Genomic DNA, 22612 nt, shown 5'->3' on the forward strand with positions numbered 1-22612 from the left:
GACCCTCAGATTGTGAGTCGAGCGCCTTATCCACCTGGCCATGCCGGGCCCTTGAACAACGAACATATCTTTTACTGTAAAACAATAGAATGAAAAAGAGTGTGGCACAAATAGTTGAAAAAGTTGTATTATATTAATTAATAAATATATATTTTCTTAGTAATTCGTTTGTTTCTTTTAACGTCAATCTACTCAATAGGCTATCTGCGCTCTATCCATTACAGGGAATCGAACCGCGAATTTTTAACATTGTAGGTCCATAAACTTAAAGCTGTAACACTGGGGGACTTTGCTTAGTGTAAAATCGACGAACTATAGTAAAATGTTTTAATGCATGATGGCTTAAGAATGACTTTCTATGTTTCAACTTTAATATTCATCGTATCGTAAATGATTTCAATATAATATTAAATGTTTTTTGTTTTATTTTTTGTTCTCTGTTTTAATGGATTAGAGAGCCATTAATTAAAATAAAGGCCAGTACTAGGCCACAACGTCCGTGTCTTTGTAGCAGCAACAAGACCATATAATTGCTTTTTCTGTTATGCCGCATTCCCTAACATTGTGTAGCGTTTGTCAGTGGGATAATTTAATTTTCAAACGATCGTTTAGCTGGCTTCAATACACTGGCAGCCTGCCTTTGAAATTAGCGTTATCAAAGTGAAGTAAGAGTATTAATCAATAGATTCAAGTTACCGAGTGTAATGAGTAGCGATGCGCTAGCGACATCTGTTAATATTTGCATATTATCAAAGCTGTAACCAATCGTTCAAATTTGTGGGGCAAATATATTAAAAAAAATTTATTGGTTAAAAAATTAATACCTATCGGAAATAACAGTGGATCAGGCAAAGAAATCTGAAAATATATACCGTACCCTATAAATTTCTTAATATGGCGTTAGCCAGAATCACGTGACCAAATCGCCTAATCAGCAAGTTAAAATGGTTAACGGACAGCTTTAAACCTCAGTGTTACAAAAATCAAAATAAGCAAATAATAAAAAATAACGACTACAAATTTACAAATGCTTTTATTAATACATTTGAATTAGTTTTATGGGTTTTCTTTTATTATTGATTCTTTAAAGCTTTACTTATTTATTATTTATAGAAATAATTCGGTTATTATTATTATTATTATTCGGTTATTGTTCACAATAATTTTTCAACTTATTTACATGAAGCACATAATTAAGGCTGTATTTATAATAATATTTTAATATGGCTCCAATTTTTACTTAATAATACATATTTTAATGTTTGTGAATAATTGCAATTGTTTTAGAGCAAAGGCACATTGGGCAACCCGTTGTGTCCACCGCGAGGAATCGAACCTCAGACTTTAGCGTTTTAAGTCCGTAAACTTACTACTGTTGGGTTACGTGACAATTGTTTAAGTTTATTCCAAGCTGGCGAAGCATGACTATAAATAATTATACTTGTCACAAGATATTAGTATTAGGCCTATTAAATTTTTGTCTAGTCCCTTAAGAGAGCACCCACTGTCCCAGAGTTGTGGAAACTGGTCACGAACCAAGGATAATTTAATTAGATTAAAATTGACAGTTTATTATGTTCACCTTATCTATGATGGTATTGTGGGCTTGATATAAAAAGTATTTTTAACCTCCGCTACCAGGTCATATAATATCGTTTAAGCAACAAAAACTTTAAAACACTGTTGCACTACGCATTCTTGGTATTATCATTCTTATTTCGAAAGCACGAGAAAAAAAAGGGGGGGTAGATTTTTCAGTGATTGAACGAGACACGAAGCATCGCCAAACACTAGCACAGAACATCCGCTCACGATGCTCGTTTAATAGAAAAATTAAAACTTGTCTGATTGAGACGTAGTTTGTTTGTTCGTTTCAAATATTCACACAATGACAGCAATTTGTGATAGAAGTCACTAATTTTGAACTGATAAACTAGAAGGAAGGTCAACAGCAACCACCTTCTACTACAATACAAGTAAGACGTGACCGTCAGTTTTCTAACGTACCTACAGTCATAAAATGAATTATGGACCCTCGGATTCGCAGTCCGGCCCGATGACTACTTAAATACTAGAGTAACTAGACCATGCTTAGTTTGGTAGTGAAAGAACCCCAACATTCGTGACAACTCAGCACCGTATGTGATGAGCGCGTCATCTGTTGGTACAAAATACTAATACCTTAAACTTCAATAAAAATACTGAAGTTGGGCTAAATTCCTAATGTGGATAACAGTTTTATCTTCATCATATGTAATAAAGTTTTACTAACTTTTTATGAAGCAATTAATTTTATTTCAAGAGTACATCACAATCGTGAAATACACAAGTGCAAATATTACATCTTACACAAAATAACAAAACTAATAACTGACTCACAAACTTCCTATACTTTTTTCTGACATGAATTATAATTCTAAATACTTTTTAAATTACAAGAAAAGTGACGAAACACATAAATTTAAATCAATGTCTTATTCGTAACTCTCACAAACATAAATAACCTTTTCATGAAAAAATAGACAAATTCTTCAAAAATATGTCGTATTAGTTTTTGTAATAATTATATTGTGATATTAATAATAATTACTTAAATTCAAACAAATGTATTACTAATCCTGTGATACAGAGTAGTTAATTAAATAAAGTAATCTATTAAGAGAAAATAATCATCTCTGAGGTGACATAATTTCCCAGGAACAGTAGAATATATAGAACAAAGTCACTGGTAACATCCACCCCCCTAATTCTCGCCCTTACGAAAATTAACAGCTTCAAACCACAAAAGACTGTTTTCATACATTGATGGTCATCCAAAATGTATTATGACAAATAGCGTATCAAGCATCAATTATTGCGCACTATTTATTATTAATTCAAGTATTAGACCTTACACTCCGTCTTAACGATGAATACTACGTAACAATTACAAAGTTTTAAAATTATCATTAGACAATACCAAAACGTCTATCACTTAAAGTCAAAACTTGCAATGCTGTTCCTTCCAATCGAAGTTTTACGATTCATTTGTCCAATACATACCTAAACATGTACTTTAAATCGTTCAAAAAGACTTCTTTTACATATAATTTTTCACTACGTTCTGCTTTCACCCACTTTATAATTTTTTTTTCTTAACTTTGATTTCGTTTCAAGAAAAAAATGTGAACAAACGTAACTTCCGTTAATTACCCATTTTGTAGTATAAGTGACCACCAGAGAGTGCCACTATCGACCCGACTTACTCGGAATATATTCTTGAACTGACTTTATATACATACATTGAAAACCTTAAAGAAATTGGTGAAATCTATTCTTCTACAGGTAAAACAAAAGCTAGAATTAAATGGCAAATAATTCGATAAAACTACGAAACTATAAGCCTTCATACTCAACACATTCGTAATACACTGAACATCTAAAACCACACATATTTGACAAAAAAAAAAGCTCAGCAAATATGTAAATGAACAACAGCTTTTTAGGTTTTACTTAGAACGTCTCAGATCTATAAGCGAACAACATCGGTTATTATATATTAGAATTCACGAAACAAATCACACTTTTAATACAGAACACAATAGAACAATTATTCTTAAAAGTCATTACACGTGTAGGCGGTGTGACAAACTTTAAGAAAACCAGGTGTCGTCTTATCTGAAAGTGCAATCTACCACCATATGTAAAAACTCTTCATACTGCAAGTTTACCACGCCTGCCTGATTAGTGTCTTTGGCTCGAAATTGGTCGGAAAGAGATTTCAGCATGACACAAATCTTGATGAAATCATCGAAGTGTATTATTCTTCCGCCATTACGGTTTAACTTGGATACCACCAGGTTCGAAAAATTCATTGAAAGTCTGAAATAAAAAGAAAATATGAAAGTTACACTGGTTTTATTTAAAATGTATTATGATAAATATACTCATTCACTCATCGGTACTCTGCTTTAAGCGGGGTTGAGACTCAAATAATAAAATGCTAATAAAAATGTTATTGTCAGTCACACATTCTTCTCCACTTTTTCTTATCTTTCGGCTTCCTCTTTAAATCAACATGTGTTCTTCCTTCTTTCTGCTCGTCCAGCAGCAACATCCTCTTCCTTCCATGCAATCACTTTCCTTCGATTTTTCCTTTTAAGTCTTCTTTCATCAAGCCTTCCCCTACATATCCAGTCCATTTTTTCCAACAAACCTTGCAACATCTCCAATACTTTTCCATTCTTCTTCTTTGTCCAAATGATTTTTTTTCGCCAAACCCACGTTTCAAACTTTTTAATCTTTTAAGTAAATGTACAACTATTTCAAAACTGTAGTCAACATTAGCTTTTGTTTAAATTATCAGACTATGTTTTGTTTTTAAGGGAGAACAAACTCACAATACAAAACTTTTGATCTTTTACCTGATCTTTGACGTTTCTCACCCTCACGGTAAACGAAAATCAGTAAAAATTCAAAATATCGTTCTACTATATTAAAAGTAATCAAAATATACTGTTTATCTTCGTTTTTCTTCTTCAGAGAAGAAAATTCTATCTTAAGCTACTATATAGAAAACGTGATGCTGAGTCTTTCCTAGTATAAACCAGAGAATGCTCAAAATTCCTAAGTGGCTTCTTCATGATTTAGAAATAGAGAAAAAGTGGTATTAAAAAAATAGTTTTGAAATATTTCATGCCTGTATTAATTATACCCGTCACATCACTATTTTGTTTGTATATTTACCTCAGATGGTAATAGAAAGATGGGTTGGGTGTAAATATATATCCAAAAGATGGCAGCACTTACATTAAATGTTTGGTTTGTTTACTGGAGACATAAAGCTACACAATGGACTATCACTGTAGTGCCGAATATGGAAACCCGGTTTTTTTAGTTATAAGCCTTCAAAATTAATGCTGAGCCTCTAAGTAGCCTTAAAACAAAGAAAATATTAGCAGATAACTAATTAATAACGGAAGCTCCAAAAGTACAGAGTAATCAAACAGAACCATGGTATTTTTTGCTTGAAGCTAGACAGTCAAGTCAAACATGTTTCACCTGGCCTATAACTTATAAGGCTAATTCTATGTTAAGTACTCACAAAAACGAAACTTTAATGAAAATTTAACTCTTTTCATTCCTGGTTTTGATAATTTTACTACATGTTTAATACGCACCGTCCATACATGGGAATTTATCTTTATTAAAGAATAGCTAGCTTGGCAAGATCTGGTAAACTTTTTTTTTCAATGTAACTATGACACAGAACATGCAAGACATGTCAAATCAAAAGAATTAATAAATAGATGTACAAAAGAAACAGAGAGAAGCGATGAACAGCATAAAACTGACTTTGAACAAAACATCAAATACTGTAAATCCACATCAGAAGACGTTTTACTGAGATGTATATATTAAAATTTTAAACGCTATAAATCTAGAATATGTACAAACATTACTGTACAACAATTAGCAACATTATACTCTAAAACATAATTTAGAAAATCCTCAGCTATGCTGTTAAAAACGTACAGTAGCAACTTACTATTATTCGACGTTAAAGCAGTACAGTAGGAAGTTACTACTAATCATTATCACATTAACTACATGCTGTTAGCACACTACAATAGGAAGTTACTAAATATACTACTCATTATCCCCATTAACTAATGCTGTTAAAAACGTACAGTAGGAAGTTACTACTAATCATTATCACAATAACTACATGCTGTTAACACACTACAATAGGAAGTTACTACATGTACTACTCGGTATCCCCATTAACTAATGCTGTTAAAGCAGTATAGTATGAAGTTACTACTAATCATTATCACATTAACTACATGCTGTTAACACACTACAATAGGAAGTTACTACATGTACTACTCGGTATCCCCATTAACTAATGCTATTAAAGCAGTACAGTAGGAAGCTACTAGTACTCGTTATTCCCAACAATTAAACTTTATTGAGAAGAAATGTTGGTGAACTTCAAATGATTAGTTAAGAAAATCATATTGGAGGGATATACAGAAAGAATGGTTTATTGGATTGTATGGTGACTGGATGGGACAAAAAGTTGTTATTAATGAAGTCCAGTTAAACTGATCCTTTGTTATCAGTAGAGTATCTCAGAGGTCAGTTCTTGAGCCTTTGCTATTTCTTACTTACATTAATTATATTGATAGGAACATAATTAGCAAATTAGGAAAGTTTTCCAATGACATTTAACTCTTGCGTATTTTTAGCTGTATTGAAGATCTTGAGCAGGGTGGATTTAGGATTTTCGAAGAAGGTAGAGTTCCAAACCAATAGATATTGGAAAGTCATTCAAACAGAAGAGTCTGACAAAGGAGTTTTTCTCTTCTCTCTTGGAAGCTGAAGACTTTTTGAAATCTGTATGTCAAATTTTTTATCACACTTTCCATTTGTTTTTTTTTTAATCACTCTCATCTGCATGTTAGGAATAAGAAATCTGAATGATCAATACATTCTGCTACCATCAACAAACCCAAAGAACAAAGCTATCTAATCATCTAGTTATACAGATCAGAATTATGAAGCACAACTATAAGGATATAAACCTACTTAGAAGGGTTATGTTCATATATAAAAAAAATAGTCAGTTACACGATGCTGACGTGCAATATGCTTATAGATCTACAACTTACTTATTCACTGTCATAAAATACAAAGATACAAACATATTTGGACAACATAAGATTGAAAAATTTACAATATTAATATTTTTACATAATCTTGCCCTATTGTGAATTAAAAATTAACTATGAAACAGAAAATTTCTTACTCTAACAGCAGACATAGAGCAAGGACAAATGGGCTTAACACTTTCTGTACTCCCTCGCTTGAAGTGGATTTTGAGATAGAGAAGTATTCCCTGTGAGGTATCAATGTCCATTAATTAAAAGGGCTCTTTCAAAGAGTTGTTGTGGGTTTTAAATCAATCATAATATTTTGGAAAAAAAAAAGATCCTTTATGGTATCTTCAATTTTTTACACATTACAGACAGTTCAGACCCCTTTCCATAGAACAATATGAGCATGAATAATCTTTCTACAACTTGCATATTTAATTTTCTCTTTATTTTCTTTAATTTTTTACTTCTCCTTTGATATTTTATTTTTGTGCTGGAAAGGAGGGATTGTGAAGACCTCCTGGACATGATAATTTTAAGTTACTACAGAACAATTTGGATTAATTGGTAAGTTAGACAGATATTTGTTAAATGACCTTTAATTATAGTAAATGCAAAGTAATGCAACTGGGTTATCATAATTTGGATCATATGTTAAATAAAGATTGGAACCAACTCAATATCGTGACTGAAGAAAAGGATTTTGGCATAATGATAGATATAAAGGAGTGCTCTGTTGCTAGCAGTAAAGCTAATAAAATATTAAGATGTATTTATAAACATATTTATTATAAGTGAAAATAAGCAATTATCTCTCAATACAAATCAAGTTATGCCTCACCTGGAATACTGTGTACAGTTTTGGTCTCCTTACTTAAGAAAGGATAATTGACTTATTGGATATGGGTTAAAAGGAGGGCTACTAAGAGTGTTTCATGGATGAAAGGGATATTTTACAGGGATAGATTAACATTTCTTAACTTATTTGTTCTTCGGAAAAGAAGGATAAATGATGATTTTATTGAAATTAAAAAATTTTTCTTTTGGATTGATAAAATAAAGATTCTGCTTTTTTTTTGTACTATATTATGAAGATAAAAGGATGAGAGAACACAAGCTTAAGGTTTGTAGAAGACACAGTAGGCTCCAGTTAAGATAGCTTTATTCCTCTAACAACTAAAGTGATTGACTTATGAAATATGGGTTGTCACTGGCAGTAATACTAGTAGAGGCCAGCACTTTATATGAGTTTAATAAGAGAATCAATGATTTCCTAAAGGCAAAAAATGGGTTTAAATTTTAACTTTTCCCAAGAGTGGGTGTGCAAAAATAGCTCAGAAGGACCAAAATGGTCCCTTTTTTTCATTTGTGTTAGGATAGTTAGTTATTAAAGTTTCATGATCTCATGTTCCATGAGGGGGTTATTATTGTGGTATTTACATTTTTTAGCAATATATTTCCTAGCCACAGGTTTCAACCTCAGGCTTGTCATGAACCAGGTTAGAACTATACCAGCTGATCTAATGGGCTAGCATTCTAGTGATTGCTAGCAAGGCTACTTTTAACAACTCAAACTACTACATTGTTCTCTTGCCACAATAAGGGTCATCCTCTGGCCAAACATCAGGGCACCAATATGGTACTTTCATTATTCGTGATATATTTCTTTGCCTTGGATTTGAACTTGAGACGTATCACATGCCAGACAAGTGCTCTACCGAGTGAGCTAGTAAGGCACTTTTTAATAACTCAAGTTACAATACTGTTATTATTTATCCTCATGGCTAAATACTACTTAAAGTAAGAACTTGCCACAACTGATTATCCATGTGACTAAAATGCTAGTGAAACAATGCAACAGAGGACAGTTTATCCTAAGGTGTTAATATAACAAGATAATATTAACTAATGAACAACTATATGGCTAACTGCCTTATAATAAATAGTGCAATGTTTGTGTGAGGCAACAAACAAGTCTACTTCTCCTACAAAGTAATTATGAGAACTCACCTGTAGCCAAATGTAGTAAGTGCTTCGTGAAACTCCAGTGCATCTATACTCCCTGATCTATTTCTGTCAAATCTCTCAAAGCACTGTTTCCATTGCTGAATACAGTTCCATAATGACACAAATTCATGGATATCGATAGTATTAGTACGATCTCGATCAAACATTCCTACCATCAGGCGACAGGTTTCCTAAAAAAAACAGATACTGATATTTGCAATATCTAATATATTCTAATCATGTTTTTATCTATTTATTTTGATTTATAAAAAAAAAACTCTTCCCCTGTATCAGAAACCTTACTGCTTATGGCAACTAGAGTAAATGAATAAAAAAATTCACAAAAGCATACATTAAATATCATAAAGAGAAATCAACCGTTTTAACTGAATGTGCACAGAATCAGTCCATTGGACCAACCTCACACTGGAGAAGGAATGTGGACTGTAATTCCAAATTTACAGGGTGTGAAATATGGCAAGCTTTTAATGAAATGTATGAATCTGTTGTACACAAAAAATCAGAAATGTTATAAAGGTATATATATATACTAATGATATGACTGTGAATTGAAGACATCAGTCTGACTCAGAGAAGTCAGAATGTATGTGATGTTCATGTGAAGAATTAAGATACTTTTGTCCATCATACAACTTGCATAAGCTCTAGAGCGTATAAAATGCACATCTGCAGTTTTTATCATTATCCATATTTATTGTATCTGGTATTTACTCTCATCTACCACGAACTGTCACTAAATTGGCAATATAAGGCAAAATGAATAGGTAATAACTCTGACATCAAATGCATAATGCCATGTTGAATGGCACTATGTAAAAGATTATGGCATGTATACTTTGACCCCTTTCTGTGCATACAAAGTTAACACCTTAACCATCAGTATAAATTAAAAATTGTATCGTAGACAACCTATTTCAACACCTGAACTGTCTGTAAAAGATAAAAACTGAATTTTAAATAATCTGTTTCAGCATCTTACAGTATTTTAGGTAGTTATCCAGAAAAACTGGAATCAGCATTAATAACTTTATCTCTCTAAAAGTATTCAATATCTTATTGTAATGTAAACTTTATCCAGAATACACTGACTCGTGATCTTTCTAACTGACAAACTGTACCTGGACAACCTGATTCAACATTTGCTGTCTGGTAAACTGTATTACGTACAACCTGATTCAACATTTACTATCTGGCAAACTGTATTACAGCCAATCTGATTCAAAATATTACTACATGCTTTGTAATGTATTGAGTATATAATAACTTGTAAGCTATTTTTTAATGAATCTTATAAAGTATTAAAAAGATATTAATGAGATGAGTAATGTTTTACAATTTTAAAACAAAGTGCTGCTTTACAAAAGCATATAGCAATATAATATGTATGTAAAATAAATTTTTGTTTGTCTAAAAACTATCTTACATAGTGAAAACATGAGTAAAGATCAAAGTCATGGATGTGTTTATAAAAATTGTACTTAAACAGAATGACTTTTCATTAATAGTTATTAAAACTTGGCTTGGCATACCCGTTGATAACTAAATCCAGTCATAGTTTTTGTTAGATGAATGTACAAACAAGGACTGCTACAACTTAGAGGTAGAGTTGCATCACTTGTAGGTAATTATAGGTGGGATGGTAAAACACAATACTTTAATTAACTTTGAGTATATTCTGTTGTTTTTGCTGGGCACAATTGCATTAAGTATTCCTTGGAAGTTTGTTAATAACTTGGAGAAGGACAATACAACAATAATGTATATCTTGCACTTGTGCCAGTGAATGATACTTGTTCATGTTAGTTTCATGTATATATTGAAATTACTTTATACATACTAGCTTTCCATATGGGTACCACTATTTTATATGAATTGGTGTTCAGATCAAAAGTTAATACACCAGTCTAAATTTTATATACACTACCTAAGTATGTTCTGTAACCTTACTATATTGCATTACTTTGTTTAAGAGGTATTATATGTTACAATTTAATGAACTAGTGTTTTCATGTCATAATATACACTTAAATTAGATGTGCCTTTTGCAAATACTTGAATGCTTATAAGAGTCTTAGACTATTCTTGTACTGGTAAACTGTGTGGAGCTTAGTAGTAAACAATTACCTGATATTTATGTGTTTTGTAAGTAATAAAAATCTTATTTGTTAATATATTTAAAGTAATTCTTAAATTAAAGTAATACTTATGAAGATCATTTTGAATTACTAGTTTACTACATGGACTTAGAACTAACATAAATCTTTTAAGCTGGTCAAATCTCTTGATATATGATTCGGATTATGGCCAAAAATATTACTAATAGTCAATAGTACCCAAATGATCATTTAACCCATTCTTATCATTATATGTTTCTGTTTTTGGTGTATGTATTTATTTATGACATCTAATATTTCTAAACAATTAGGTATAGAGGATTTTTTCACCAACTTATAATTTAGTTTACTAATTTAATTTATATCTATTATATTAGTTTGCTTCAATTAGTATTTTTAAATAATTCCCTGAATAAAGTTGTGTAATACCAGTAATAAGTTAACTAATGCAAATATTAGTTATCCACACCCTGAAAGCTTGTACTGCCCTTGGAACTACTTCCTCCATTATCGATCATGATCAATCTGATGGCCATGATTATGCACTGTTCTCTGACATTAAACTTTCCAATGTAACAATACTTTTGTAAAGGATGATTAAACCAATCCTAAACCATAGGTCTTTAACCATGGATTTTCCAATTTCATGTATGTATTGCAATCAAACCACATCATATGCATAGTTCCCACAGTATCAACAAGTAAAGCTGACAGCTTCCAAAACAAGAAAGTTGGATATACTAGATCAAGGGCACGACTTTATACAGTTACACTTAAGGTCTAAAGTCATTTCCTGGGTTTTGAAATATTATTCAGGGTGACTGAAAATTATATAACAATTAGAGGAACTAACTGTTAAATTTCAAGTGTATTTTTCTGCAGTATTAGTTCCTAGTCAACATAACCTAACAACTTTAGTTGACAACACATTCCTGACAGCCAACAGTATCCTTAACACTAAGTCAATAACAAAGTATAATGTGTGCATAAAGATGGTTGAATTTCTTAACCACCTAACTTAAATGGCTTTTAGGGAAGTGGAAATGATGTAACAGAACAGGATACAAAACAATCTCTTCACAGGACTTGAATCCTGATCAAATTTCATGAAAAGCATTCTCTCATCTAAGACCTTCTGCAAATTAGGTGTGTAAGTTATAACAAATAAACAAACACAGTAATATGTTTAATTAGAATTTGATCCAATGACCTCTGACTGGTTCATCTGGTGGTCTTTTAATTTCTCTCTTGCAGATCAAGGGAAACATGGATTACCCTTCTTTTCATGTTTCAAGTTTTCTTAACTTTAAAACTGGAAGAATACTGCCTTACTTAAAAAGGCAAAGATGGATTAGCGATATCATTTTAGATTTAAAAACTAAGTATGAAAACTTATTTAAATGTTTTACTCATATGTTTAGAATAATGAACAACTAAGGTTTAGGCATTAGACAGACTATCTTTGTAAAGTTTTTATTTTTAAACAGTAGGTTGGCTGTAAAGCAATTAATATTACCAAAAATACATTAAGCCTAAACTGAAAACAAAAACCTTCTTAAAATTAACCACAGGTAAATCCAACCTCCAAAAATACAAAGTTACTTGCAAGCTTTCAGTTCTTATTGTGAACCACTTTTATATGAAAGGAAAGAAAGATGAAAACAAACAAATCCAGACATTTGTATTACAATTGTAGTAATCATACACAGCTAAGTTTTATCAGACTTTTTGTAATTCTAAGTTATTGTTCATTTTGATCATTTTAAAAAGTCTGCAGTTAAAATTGATGTTGCAAGATGTTGTAACATGATATGTAGTGCTGGATGTATTCTTATTATTGGAAATTAAGTGTTTTTAAATGTGTGGAGAGATATTTAATGGTGAATCCCACATATTTCATGTTGAAATATGGACAAATAATAAATAAAAAAACAATAAATGGTGACATTTTGGTGTATGACCATTAAATAAAAAAAAATGTTTGGCTCTAGTAACTGGTTTAAAAATGCAGTTTAATTACAATTATGTATACATATGTCTAAATAACTTCATTTTAAATGTAATTATATGCTCTTCTATATATGGTAACAATAGGATAATCAACTTTTTAGAAACATCAATTTGTGGAATGTGAGAATGGTAGCTTTGTTATGTTCATCTTGTTTACATTTATCAATAATAAAACTGCAAAATTCATTTTTTTTAGAATTATCTAATCCTTTCTACTTTATGCAACAGCTTATAACTACTAGTAATCATATTAAAACAACCAAGTTAGAATAAAGGGTCAGCATATAAAGATGATATTAAAAAACAGATCTTAAAATTATATAAAAGGGCAACTCATATAAAGGTGTAATGTAAAGGTGTGTAAATTAAACAAGAAGAAACTGGAGAACAGTTGGAACAATCGGTAATATGAATATGAAAAGGGAAAAAAGTTTTCCAAATTTGTTCTTGTTTCAACAAGCAATATTACTTACTTCTCTTACTCGCAGGTATTAGGAAGATGTAAAGTTTACACTTCATGAAACAATAATTTATAAATATAGATATTTTATATATGGAAACCAATGGTTTGTGTCTATCTACTGCACTAATTTTTGTCAATGTTTAAAATGTTAAATGCTTTTCATACAAAATAGTCAGTTTTTTTTTAGATATATTTTTTACTTAGTAAAACTATTTTCTGAAATAAATAAGCTTTATTTTTTATCTTGATGAAAACCTGAGCACTATGTTAGTCCATTTAGCTTAAGCATTCTGACATGCAGTGTCTTAGACCACATGTTCTTTCCTCACTTCAGATTTTCCGTGTATCCTTAGACCCTTAAGTCATCAATTTTAACATGGTGGCTGTGGAGAGCAATTCATCATCATCAAAAATTATCAAAAAATATTAATATATACACTACAGTTATAAACAATCTCCAGGTCAGATAAATACCTACCAGTGAAATTGGTTTCCTACTGGCCTGTATCTATTTACTATATGTAATGCCACTTCAAGAAGAACAACAATGATTTTAACACTTTTTGACTTCATATTTCTCTTAATTTAAATCATATACAAAGCTGCTATTTTTAATATGATGTAAGAGTGTTTAGACCTGTTCAGAAACATAAAAATAGTGTTCATTCCAGTTTTTGGAACAGTTATGGCAATATTCCAGATTTCGTTAAAAGTTTGACACTGTATATAGTCACAGTAGTGTTGCTCTCCATTCCAACTTGTCTAGAGTCATTACAATGCCTCTACATATGTCTGATTTATAATATTCTTAATTAATTCCAATGAAATTCTTTGAGTACCAAACTGTTATAATGTGTATGTATAAAAGCATGTAAAAAATCTAATGTTAAAACATTTATCACTGTTATACTTGATTCAAATTTCTGTTCCACTTTGAATTTAACATGTTTACAATTAAAGTAACAGCTGGAACAAAGAAATGTGACTTTTTTTAGTTAATGATGACAGACATATTTCCCAGTAGTTTAATTTAAAGTGTCAGGATGGTCATCCAACCAATATTTTTCATGAAAGTGCAAGAAAGAATAATCATGCTCTCCACCAACCTGATCATAGATGCCATCACAGCTACTAAAATATGATGCTTCTGTAGTGAAGGCATTGATGTGCAAAAGAACTGAATCTCTACAAAAGTCACAAGCTTTCAAAACAACTTACCAAATAATCAAATTAAATGGATAGTGTAGATTATCTGGTTTATACAAATAATAAAAATCATCACAATCATTACAATATATGCAACAAATAGTTTCCTAACCTCATTAAATGGTGACCAGTCACCATTTAAAAGGGCTCGTTGGAGTTCTAAAGAAGAGATATGACCACTTCTATCTTGGTCTACAGCATTAAACCATTCCCACAAGTCAGGTGGAACACCAGGGGGTCCTGATGAAGGTGTACCCCATGCTGCTTTTGATGAATGCATATTTAAAGATTACACAATATGAAATATACCTCACAAGTTTGCTGTATTTCAAATATAAGATATATTAAAACTAAATAAAAACAATAATATTTAGAAAATGTCTTCAAATACTATTGTGACAAACTTGGTACTTCTTTTTACATAAAATATAAAAGTTCAATTACAAAAAACAATTAAATTTTAAAAGGTAATTAGGAAATGATTACTACATATAAGCAGTGCTTTTTTTCTGGCAGAACTATCCAGAATGGGGTACCAGTACTTTTTAATGAATGAGCAGCAAAAATAAATAAGACATTACACAAAAATTGCTTCTTCAGATACGATCAAATGCTTTTATTTCTATAATTTATTGTACATATAATACTCGTATAATCAAATGTGTTACTACCAACTAGCAGTAAGATCAAGTATTCAATTAGGATGGTCATAGGCTGGGGTGGAGTAACAACTGGAAAAGGTTGTAGAAAGTATAGGAGAGTTCAACGGATATAAAACATGGTATTCTTTCGTGAAACCTACTCCAAGTTGAAGTTGAAAGAATTTTGATAGAGAATGAGAATCAATGTGTAATTGAACCGTATCAGATGACTAATGCCCACAAGTTTAGCTGAAACTTTCTAATCCAAAAAACTAACATATACTAGCAACTTAAAAATTATTTTTAGTGACTTGTTTAGTTTTTCTCTATTTTAGTTATAGTGTCATTTTTGTAAAAAATACAAAACTATAAAGAATACATGTCTGACATATTATGGCAAAAATTGTAACCTGCAAGATAAAGGTACAGCCTAAGCATCCATTCCTTTCAATAACATCCTCTTATTCCTAAATTTGGTTCACAAAATTTTGAACAAATGAGATTATTACATAGAGCACTTCACCTGATAAGCTATTTCAGAAATCCATAAATTAAGAGAGAAATAATTTATATTATGGGACATGAATAATGAATGACAAAAACACCAAAAAATATTATTGAAATAGTCCATGACATGTGGTCTCCCCGATCAGAAATATGGCCATTTATAAGATTATAACTAATCACTTGTTTCAGCAAATTCCCAATTTGCCAAATTGGTAATTACAGAAACAATTCTGAACAGTATTGTAAATAAAAGCATAAGAAAAGAAGAAAGCTTTATTTATGTAGTTCTGAAAATGCCAGTTTCCCCATTTATATATATTTAAAACAAAACAAAAAGAAACATTATTGTATTTTTCAAAAAGTGAGGGTATTTATCTTACATTTTAGATACCAGACACATTTATATAATTTAAAATTCTGCTGTGTATCTCCTACTAGTAAAGAACTTTTGTGAAATATTCAAAAGAGCAAAACATACCTGTGCCCTGTTGAGCTGGATATCCACCATATCCCCACGACATTAGTTTTTCAGTTCCTAGATTTTACCAGTTCACTCACAAAAATTCCAAAGTTCAATTACTATAAGGAAAAGGTTAACTTGGGTTTAAAATTAAAAATCAAATATGCTAAAGAAATTGTTCTTTAATACTGTCACGTTTTATAGACTGTTGAAAAAAAACTTCCTATAAAGGAATAATTATGAAGTCTCGGCTGAATTTGCCAGTTATTAAGTTGCTTTTTTAATTTTTATTCCAAAGGTTTAAAACTTAAAAACGATGAAAACTATATTCCCAAACATGCATATGTAAAAAAAATAAAAATAAAGTGTAAGTTCTTATTAAATTTTATTTCTTGGCAGTTTCCTTTATTCAAGAACAAATTACTGTACTAACCACACATAAGTTGACTTAGAAGTTAGATACATGTACATTGTTGATACAATACAAACCTCGAGTAACATACGTGGTTTATATCCCTTGAAAGTTAAATTTCACGTTCACGTCTGCCCGAGGTATATACTTTCCAACAAAGTGTAACTAAACATACGGTATAAAATACCTCACTAAATCTTTACATTTTAAGAAATAGGCCCTAGGGCTTACCATTGTTTTATTTTATTATCAATATTTTTTTTTATGTTTCAACTCTTTCACCACTTACTAATTATCGACACATCATCCTTACACGGATACCTTATCAAAGTGACGTAGGCGCAAGAATGAAAACAAAACGATCAGCTAATATATTATAAAATAGGTAAAAAACTATTACTCGATAATAATTTCTCAAATATTCTTTCACATTAACTAATATTTTATATAAAAATGTGACCCACCAGTTTTATCTATTTTCTACTTTTCTTGAGTAGTAGGTTCGAATCTTGTTTTGAATGGAATCAGGTTTTCTTAACAACTAAAGGGCTCTCTGATGTCACTGTTCGTATACAACCAATGAAGTTTCCGGGAATATTTGTGCATGTAGCATTTCTTAAAGGTCGTGAACTCTAACCTTTTCTTTGCAAACATATAGTTTTTGGTAACTGTTTTTGAGATTGGTGATAGACAGGTAAGGAAACAAACTTTTTTTACGTATATATACTGTTGGATAAATTATATTCCCACTAATTTCTTTGTAATCAAGTAAGTTCCATAAGGTCAAACGCGAGCGCGTGTTGTGACCGCAATGCCGGTCGCAGGGAAGGTGTGCGGGGAACACAGGGCTGCAATCAGGTCAGTACAGCCCTGTCCTCCGGAGCCAGGCAGCTAACATGGTTGATGTTGTTTCGAAGATGGTGGCGAGAGATGGAAAATAAAATAACTTCAAAGATTTATACTTGGCACATACTTCCTATATATCAGCATGTGGCGAGATGGCCAAAAGAAAGAATGTTATTGTCACGTGTGTTGTTGTGGTGGAGCTAGTGGCGCGAAGAATAAGTTGCCGATTTGTATTTTAGGCAAGACATTGGAGAGTTAAAATCACTGTTCCTCATTCTTCTACTTCTAGCACTCGATTTTTTGGTGGGGATTGTAAGAAACTGGAATTTTAGGCCTAATTACATGAGTGTTTATTAAATATAAAAATCTATACAAGTTTTTATTTTTAAATAAATTGTACGCTGTACTGCATTCTTCCTTGTCTCATGAAACTACAGTATAAATGCGTAGTATTTCTATTAAATATAAGCAATATATCTTGCACTACAGTTACATCGTAGTAAGTGTATTTGGTTTTTAATTAGTTAATTTTGAAACATTAATATGATATTAGTCTTAGTAAGTAGTATTGCTAGTCAAGTACTAGTACTACTAGTTTGATAATACTGTGTGTGTATATGTCGTGTGTAAACATTTAAGGTATAATTCGGTTGTGAAAGGACGTTATCTATTTTAAAAGTTTAGTTAATCGTTTCCAAGAGTTTTTATTGTGTAATTAGTTTCGCCTTTATTATTTAATCAAAGTATGGTAGTTCTTTTCAATCCTTAAGATCTTAAATGTCAAAGTTATTTCCACGTTTAACCATCCGTTGCACTTTTAGGCCTATAACTCGTACATTAACTTGTGCCACCTATGACTATTTATTAATTGTCATCTTATAATCAGAATTGCGTAGTTATTTAACTAATTGGTTTAGTTTGTTTTTGTTTTGCTAGAAAATTTGGTGGTAATCAAATGTTTGCATTGAAATAAACCTTGAAGAAAATAAAACGTATATTATAACTTTTAAATCAAAATTGATGCTAAAAGCAAAAGAGCAAAAAAATACACAAAAATAAAACTTTGAGTAGAAAATTGTGTTAACCACAGCGATTAGTAGTCAGTGTCATATAATACAATTTTCTTTTTCTTTCTTTCAATTTCTGGGTAACATCGTAGGCTGTTATGAATAAATTATTAAGCGTGACTTCTTAAAATTATGGTATAGGAACTTACTGCGCTGCTAACTAATGAACTTTCATCGCTGTGCAGGTTTTAAGTGGAAAATATTTATTGTCAGCGTAGATTGTCTGTGTTTTTCGAATTATAAGATAAAAAATCGTGATTTTAATTTGAAAAGAGCGATCATTTTGGCGTTATAGCAAATAACTTCACGATTATTACTCAGACTAATGTAAATTCTTGTTAATTATAATCATTCAATAATGGCTTTTACGCTATATTCTTGTAAATTGTCTCCATAGAACCATTAGTTATCTTCTAAATTTTCAATCAAATATACTTTGTGCAGAAAGTAGATTGCATTCTCAAATGGAAGGCAAAGAGCTTGGTTAAAGGAAAAACAATGTCGTAACAGTGCACACACATACCAGTATTTAGTGTAATATTACCCTTATGAAAATCTAATCTAAGTCATCCAAAATCTGGTCATTTGGGTCATTGTTTTTATAAGATTGTACATATTAAATATTATTTGAATTACATCAAAACATAATAGGAAACTACTGAAAATGCATGTACATCTGTCAAGGATTAACGTTATATTAAATTCTACATATTTATTAAAATAAGATATTTGGTAGATGAGAAAGCAATCTCATAGAAGTTAGATTTATTTAATATTTAAGATCATTGTAATTTAATCGTGTATAAATATTTATTTTAACTACTAGTGATGAAAAATACGTTAAATAGTAATTCAGTTTAGCCACAAAAGTCGAAACCAGTGGAGTAAATTAACCAGCTATTCATTCATTTTTTTTCTGTGCACGCGTAATTAATTGCCTACTACTAATTGCACAGGAATTTTTGAGTTTTAATAAACATTATTATTATTATTATTATTATTATTATTATGAGATCATGTGCATTATAAAACTAGTATACATGAGAAGTATAATATACATGCAGTCAGAGTGATACACAAATTGTATAACTTGTTGTGATAAATATTAATACATTCAGGCGTTATATGTTACCGTTTTCAATTATTAATGATTAAACCAACAAAACAAAATTCAAGAACTTGACGCTTTTATAAGGTAGACTTTCCTTCTTAGTATACCCTAAAAGAAACAAGTTTTTCAAAGCGTTCATGTTTCAGACAGTATGATTTATTTTTGTTTAATCCTGTGTTTTCTCACTACGATGAAAAATCAGCAGTTGAATATTTTGCATAATTTCTATATTTAAGATATAAAAAAAAACTTCATTATTGTTTAAGAAAAATGCACCACTGATTGATATATTCTAGAATGATTTTTAGGACGATGCTTTACGTGTATGCGTTCATATGACAAAATGATGTGCGAGGATCCACTAAAATAAAAACAGGTATAACCTTTAAAAATAAATTTAAAAAAATAAATAAATGCCCCCCAATGGCACAGCGGCATGTCTGCGGACTTATAACGCTAGAATCCGGGTTTCGATACCCGTGGTGGGCAGAGCACAGATAGCCCATTATGTAGCTTTGTGCTTAATCACAAACAAACAAATCTTAAAATAAATGAAGTTCAAGAATTTAGTTGAATTCAGCTGCCACTGTCAGACGTTCTAATTATGTGAAAACCACGACTTAAATTTTACTCAATTATAATCTCTTTTATCAACACCTTATTTTAATGTTTTATATACTGTTCATTCGCTATATTCTGTCTGAAGCCGCGAAATAGCTAGAAAGTGTTAGAAGTTGTTTTTATTGGGCCTACTTGAAATATGAAATGATAGCCTAACGAAGAAAACGAACTTTCTAAAAATGTTTCATAGTGACTCTGCTGTCCCTACAAGTGCGCATTACACTCCTAGATTTGGGCTGTGCTATCATAAATAACTTGCCTATTTTCAGTAAAATTGACAAAATTTTAGAACCATTTTTACACAGATAGTGCTTGTATCTTCGTATCGTAGTCACACGAAATATAACACTTGAAATTTTAGTGATTTGAAAGAGCATCATTTTTCTCTATTATTCTGACCTAGTTTCAGCATTTCGAATACTGTACATAATTATACAGGTAATCCTGCATTGTCCCATTCATTCTTATATAGGAAAAAGTTATCTGTATCACTGTATAACATATCTTACACAGTATAGTACATACATAAAACTAGTTCTGGTTACGTATCTCAGTAATCTTGTAGCCGAAGAACAAGTTACATATTGTCACGTTATTATTTTAATACAGCATGTCAGTTATTACTGTTACTTATAAAGTTATCGGTTTATTCACGCTTATTTAACATTATATTTTATTAATTCTTTAAATACATGAAAGGTGTTTTGTCAAGTAAATAATATATTCTATGTTAACCTTCGAAGAAAAGTCGCAGATAATGTAGGAGTAACTGATAAATGATAATTACGGTAGAAATTTGATGGCGACATGCACTTTTATCGTCAACAAGAAATATGTAAAATTTAGACAGTCATCGAGAGTGAGTACAGTACCATCTTCCTTCAATATTTAATATGTTTTGAATGAAAATGATCCTGTTTAATTATTACGTGTTCGTTTCGTTTGTAGCAATCATATTTCTTTATACGTTGATTTTCACCGATAAGTACTTTGAATCTTAAATGAATATTTAATTGATTACAAAAACTTGAGTGTTTTGACACAGGTGAAAGCTAGAAAAGTGAAATCCTAAAATGGCGACTGACAACTATTCAAAACATTACTGTATACATTTATAGTTACACCTGACATGCGTCGGTAGCTGTATATTCAGTGAACAATCGCGTGGTGAAGCAGTCTGTTGTACCTCCAGATCTCGGTGAATCGTCAAGCTGCGTCCATACCCTGCAAACAAAGCGGATCAGGCCGTGGTACGGGTAGTGCTGCTGATGTGGGCGACTGCCTGCTATTGATCGCATGTACCTCGCCCTAGTGTAAAGGTCACGCTAGCTCTGACGATTACGTCTATAAACTGTTCCAGGAAAGACAGTCGCTCCTGGTGACAAGCATTGTAATTACAACTGTCGCTGTACCTCCGTGGTAAACAAAATGGCTGCTTTAGTGGTGACATGACTTCCTGAGTGTGTCCTTCTCTCAAGACAAATATAATAAGATAGTAATTTGGTGTTGACAAAGCATTAATAAGCACTTTTGAATAATTTTTAAACCATAATCCAATAATAGCTATTTTTTACCGTCGTTTTTAAGATCCCTCTCGTATTAATAATTTATTCATAATGAATAAAAAAAAAACAGTCAGTTCCTCCTCTTCCTGTTTTCAAGGTTTTTCGTTCAGTTGTGTCACTTTCTTCTCGAGTTTTCATACAGTTACGTTTTGCTCTTGGACGCGAGTGGCAATTAAACTGTTGTTCCAGTATGTTAAATAGCCGCATTTTTAGTTTTAACCAAATCTCTGAATATCCATATGATTTGCTCATATTTATATTATTTAAATTATTATAAGCAGGGTGAAATAAATGAAAAACAACAACTAAAATAACGTCTAAAGTTAATGACTCAAATCGTAAAATGCTTTGCTCCTCGTTCGATGTAAATTATTTTTACACGTGAACATTTTGCTGTGTATATAACTCAAACGAAACCATTGTGTCGAAAATTTAACCTTTGAACTTTTGATTCTGATATCAGTTGCGCAACTAGAGCTCTTGGGGCGCGTGGATCAAAACTACATGGGGGTCTTAACCACTGTTGTTATCTATTGTGGGGATCCTCTGGGGCTTTTTGACTTGATCCAACCAGTAAGATAGTTTCGCCCGTGTCTCGTATTCACTTCGGTGATCATTAAGTTTTCCCAAAGCTACCGTCAGACTCCGATAGGAAGAGGTGAAAAATATATCTCAACTCTTAGGTAAACTGAGAATGTTTTTGATAATAAGTAATGGTTTAGGGTAATTTTCTTGAACATTGATCATTATCTTCCAAAGAATTTGTCATCGATTTTACGTGTGCAGAGTCCCTAAAATAGCTTCTATTATTATTTTCGTTTACTATTTAAGCCTTTTAAGGTATATGAACAGAACTATTAATATAAGACAAATAAAATGATTTTGACCGTGCAGTTGTTTATTTTTACTACCTGTATAGTATC

At 31.2% G+C, this 22612-nt stretch overlaps 2 protein-coding genes across 16 annotated transcripts in view; one reads left to right on the top strand and one right to left on the bottom strand.

Moving 5' to 3' along the window:
• Window positions 1-2896: 2896 nt before the first annotated feature.
• LOC106462378 (peflin-like) overlaps window positions 2897-22612 on the bottom strand; it is a 39237-nt gene continuing 19521 nt past the window's right edge. The window contains exons 1-5 of one of the 12 annotated variants that reach the window (XM_022389628.1): window positions 16944-17074; window positions 16086-16186; window positions 14572-14720; window positions 8649-8836; window positions 2897-3861 (exon numbers count right to left, since the gene is read on the bottom strand). In XM_022389628.1, the coding sequence (XP_022245336.1) occupies window positions 3654-3861; window positions 8649-8836; window positions 14572-14720; window positions 16086-16128 (588 nt within the window). In that variant the 5' untranslated portion in view covers window positions 16129-16186; window positions 16944-17074 and the 3' untranslated portion in view covers window positions 2897-3653. The other 11 variants (XM_013922298.2, XM_013922300.2, XM_013922306.2 and 8 more) reach the window with 11 other exon arrangements.
• The window catches only part of LOC106462374 (nuclear receptor subfamily 2 group C member 2-like), an 81399-nt gene continuing 75854 nt past the window's right edge, over window positions 17068-22612 (top strand). For 3 of the 4 annotated variants that reach the window (XM_022389619.1, XM_022389625.1, XM_022389624.1), the window contains exon 1: window positions 17068-17173. The gene's annotated coding sequence lies outside the window, so the exon portion shown is untranslated. The remainder of the gene's footprint in view (window positions 17174-22612) is intronic. The other variant, XM_022389621.1, reaches the window with a different exon arrangement.

The sequence above is a fragment of the Limulus polyphemus genome, unplaced genomic scaffold (genome assembly GCF_000517525.1).
Source record: "Limulus polyphemus unplaced genomic scaffold, Limulus_polyphemus-2.1.2 Scaffold1153, whole genome shotgun sequence".
Taxonomy (NCBI): Eukaryota; Metazoa; Arthropoda; class Merostomata; order Xiphosura; family Limulidae; genus Limulus; species Limulus polyphemus.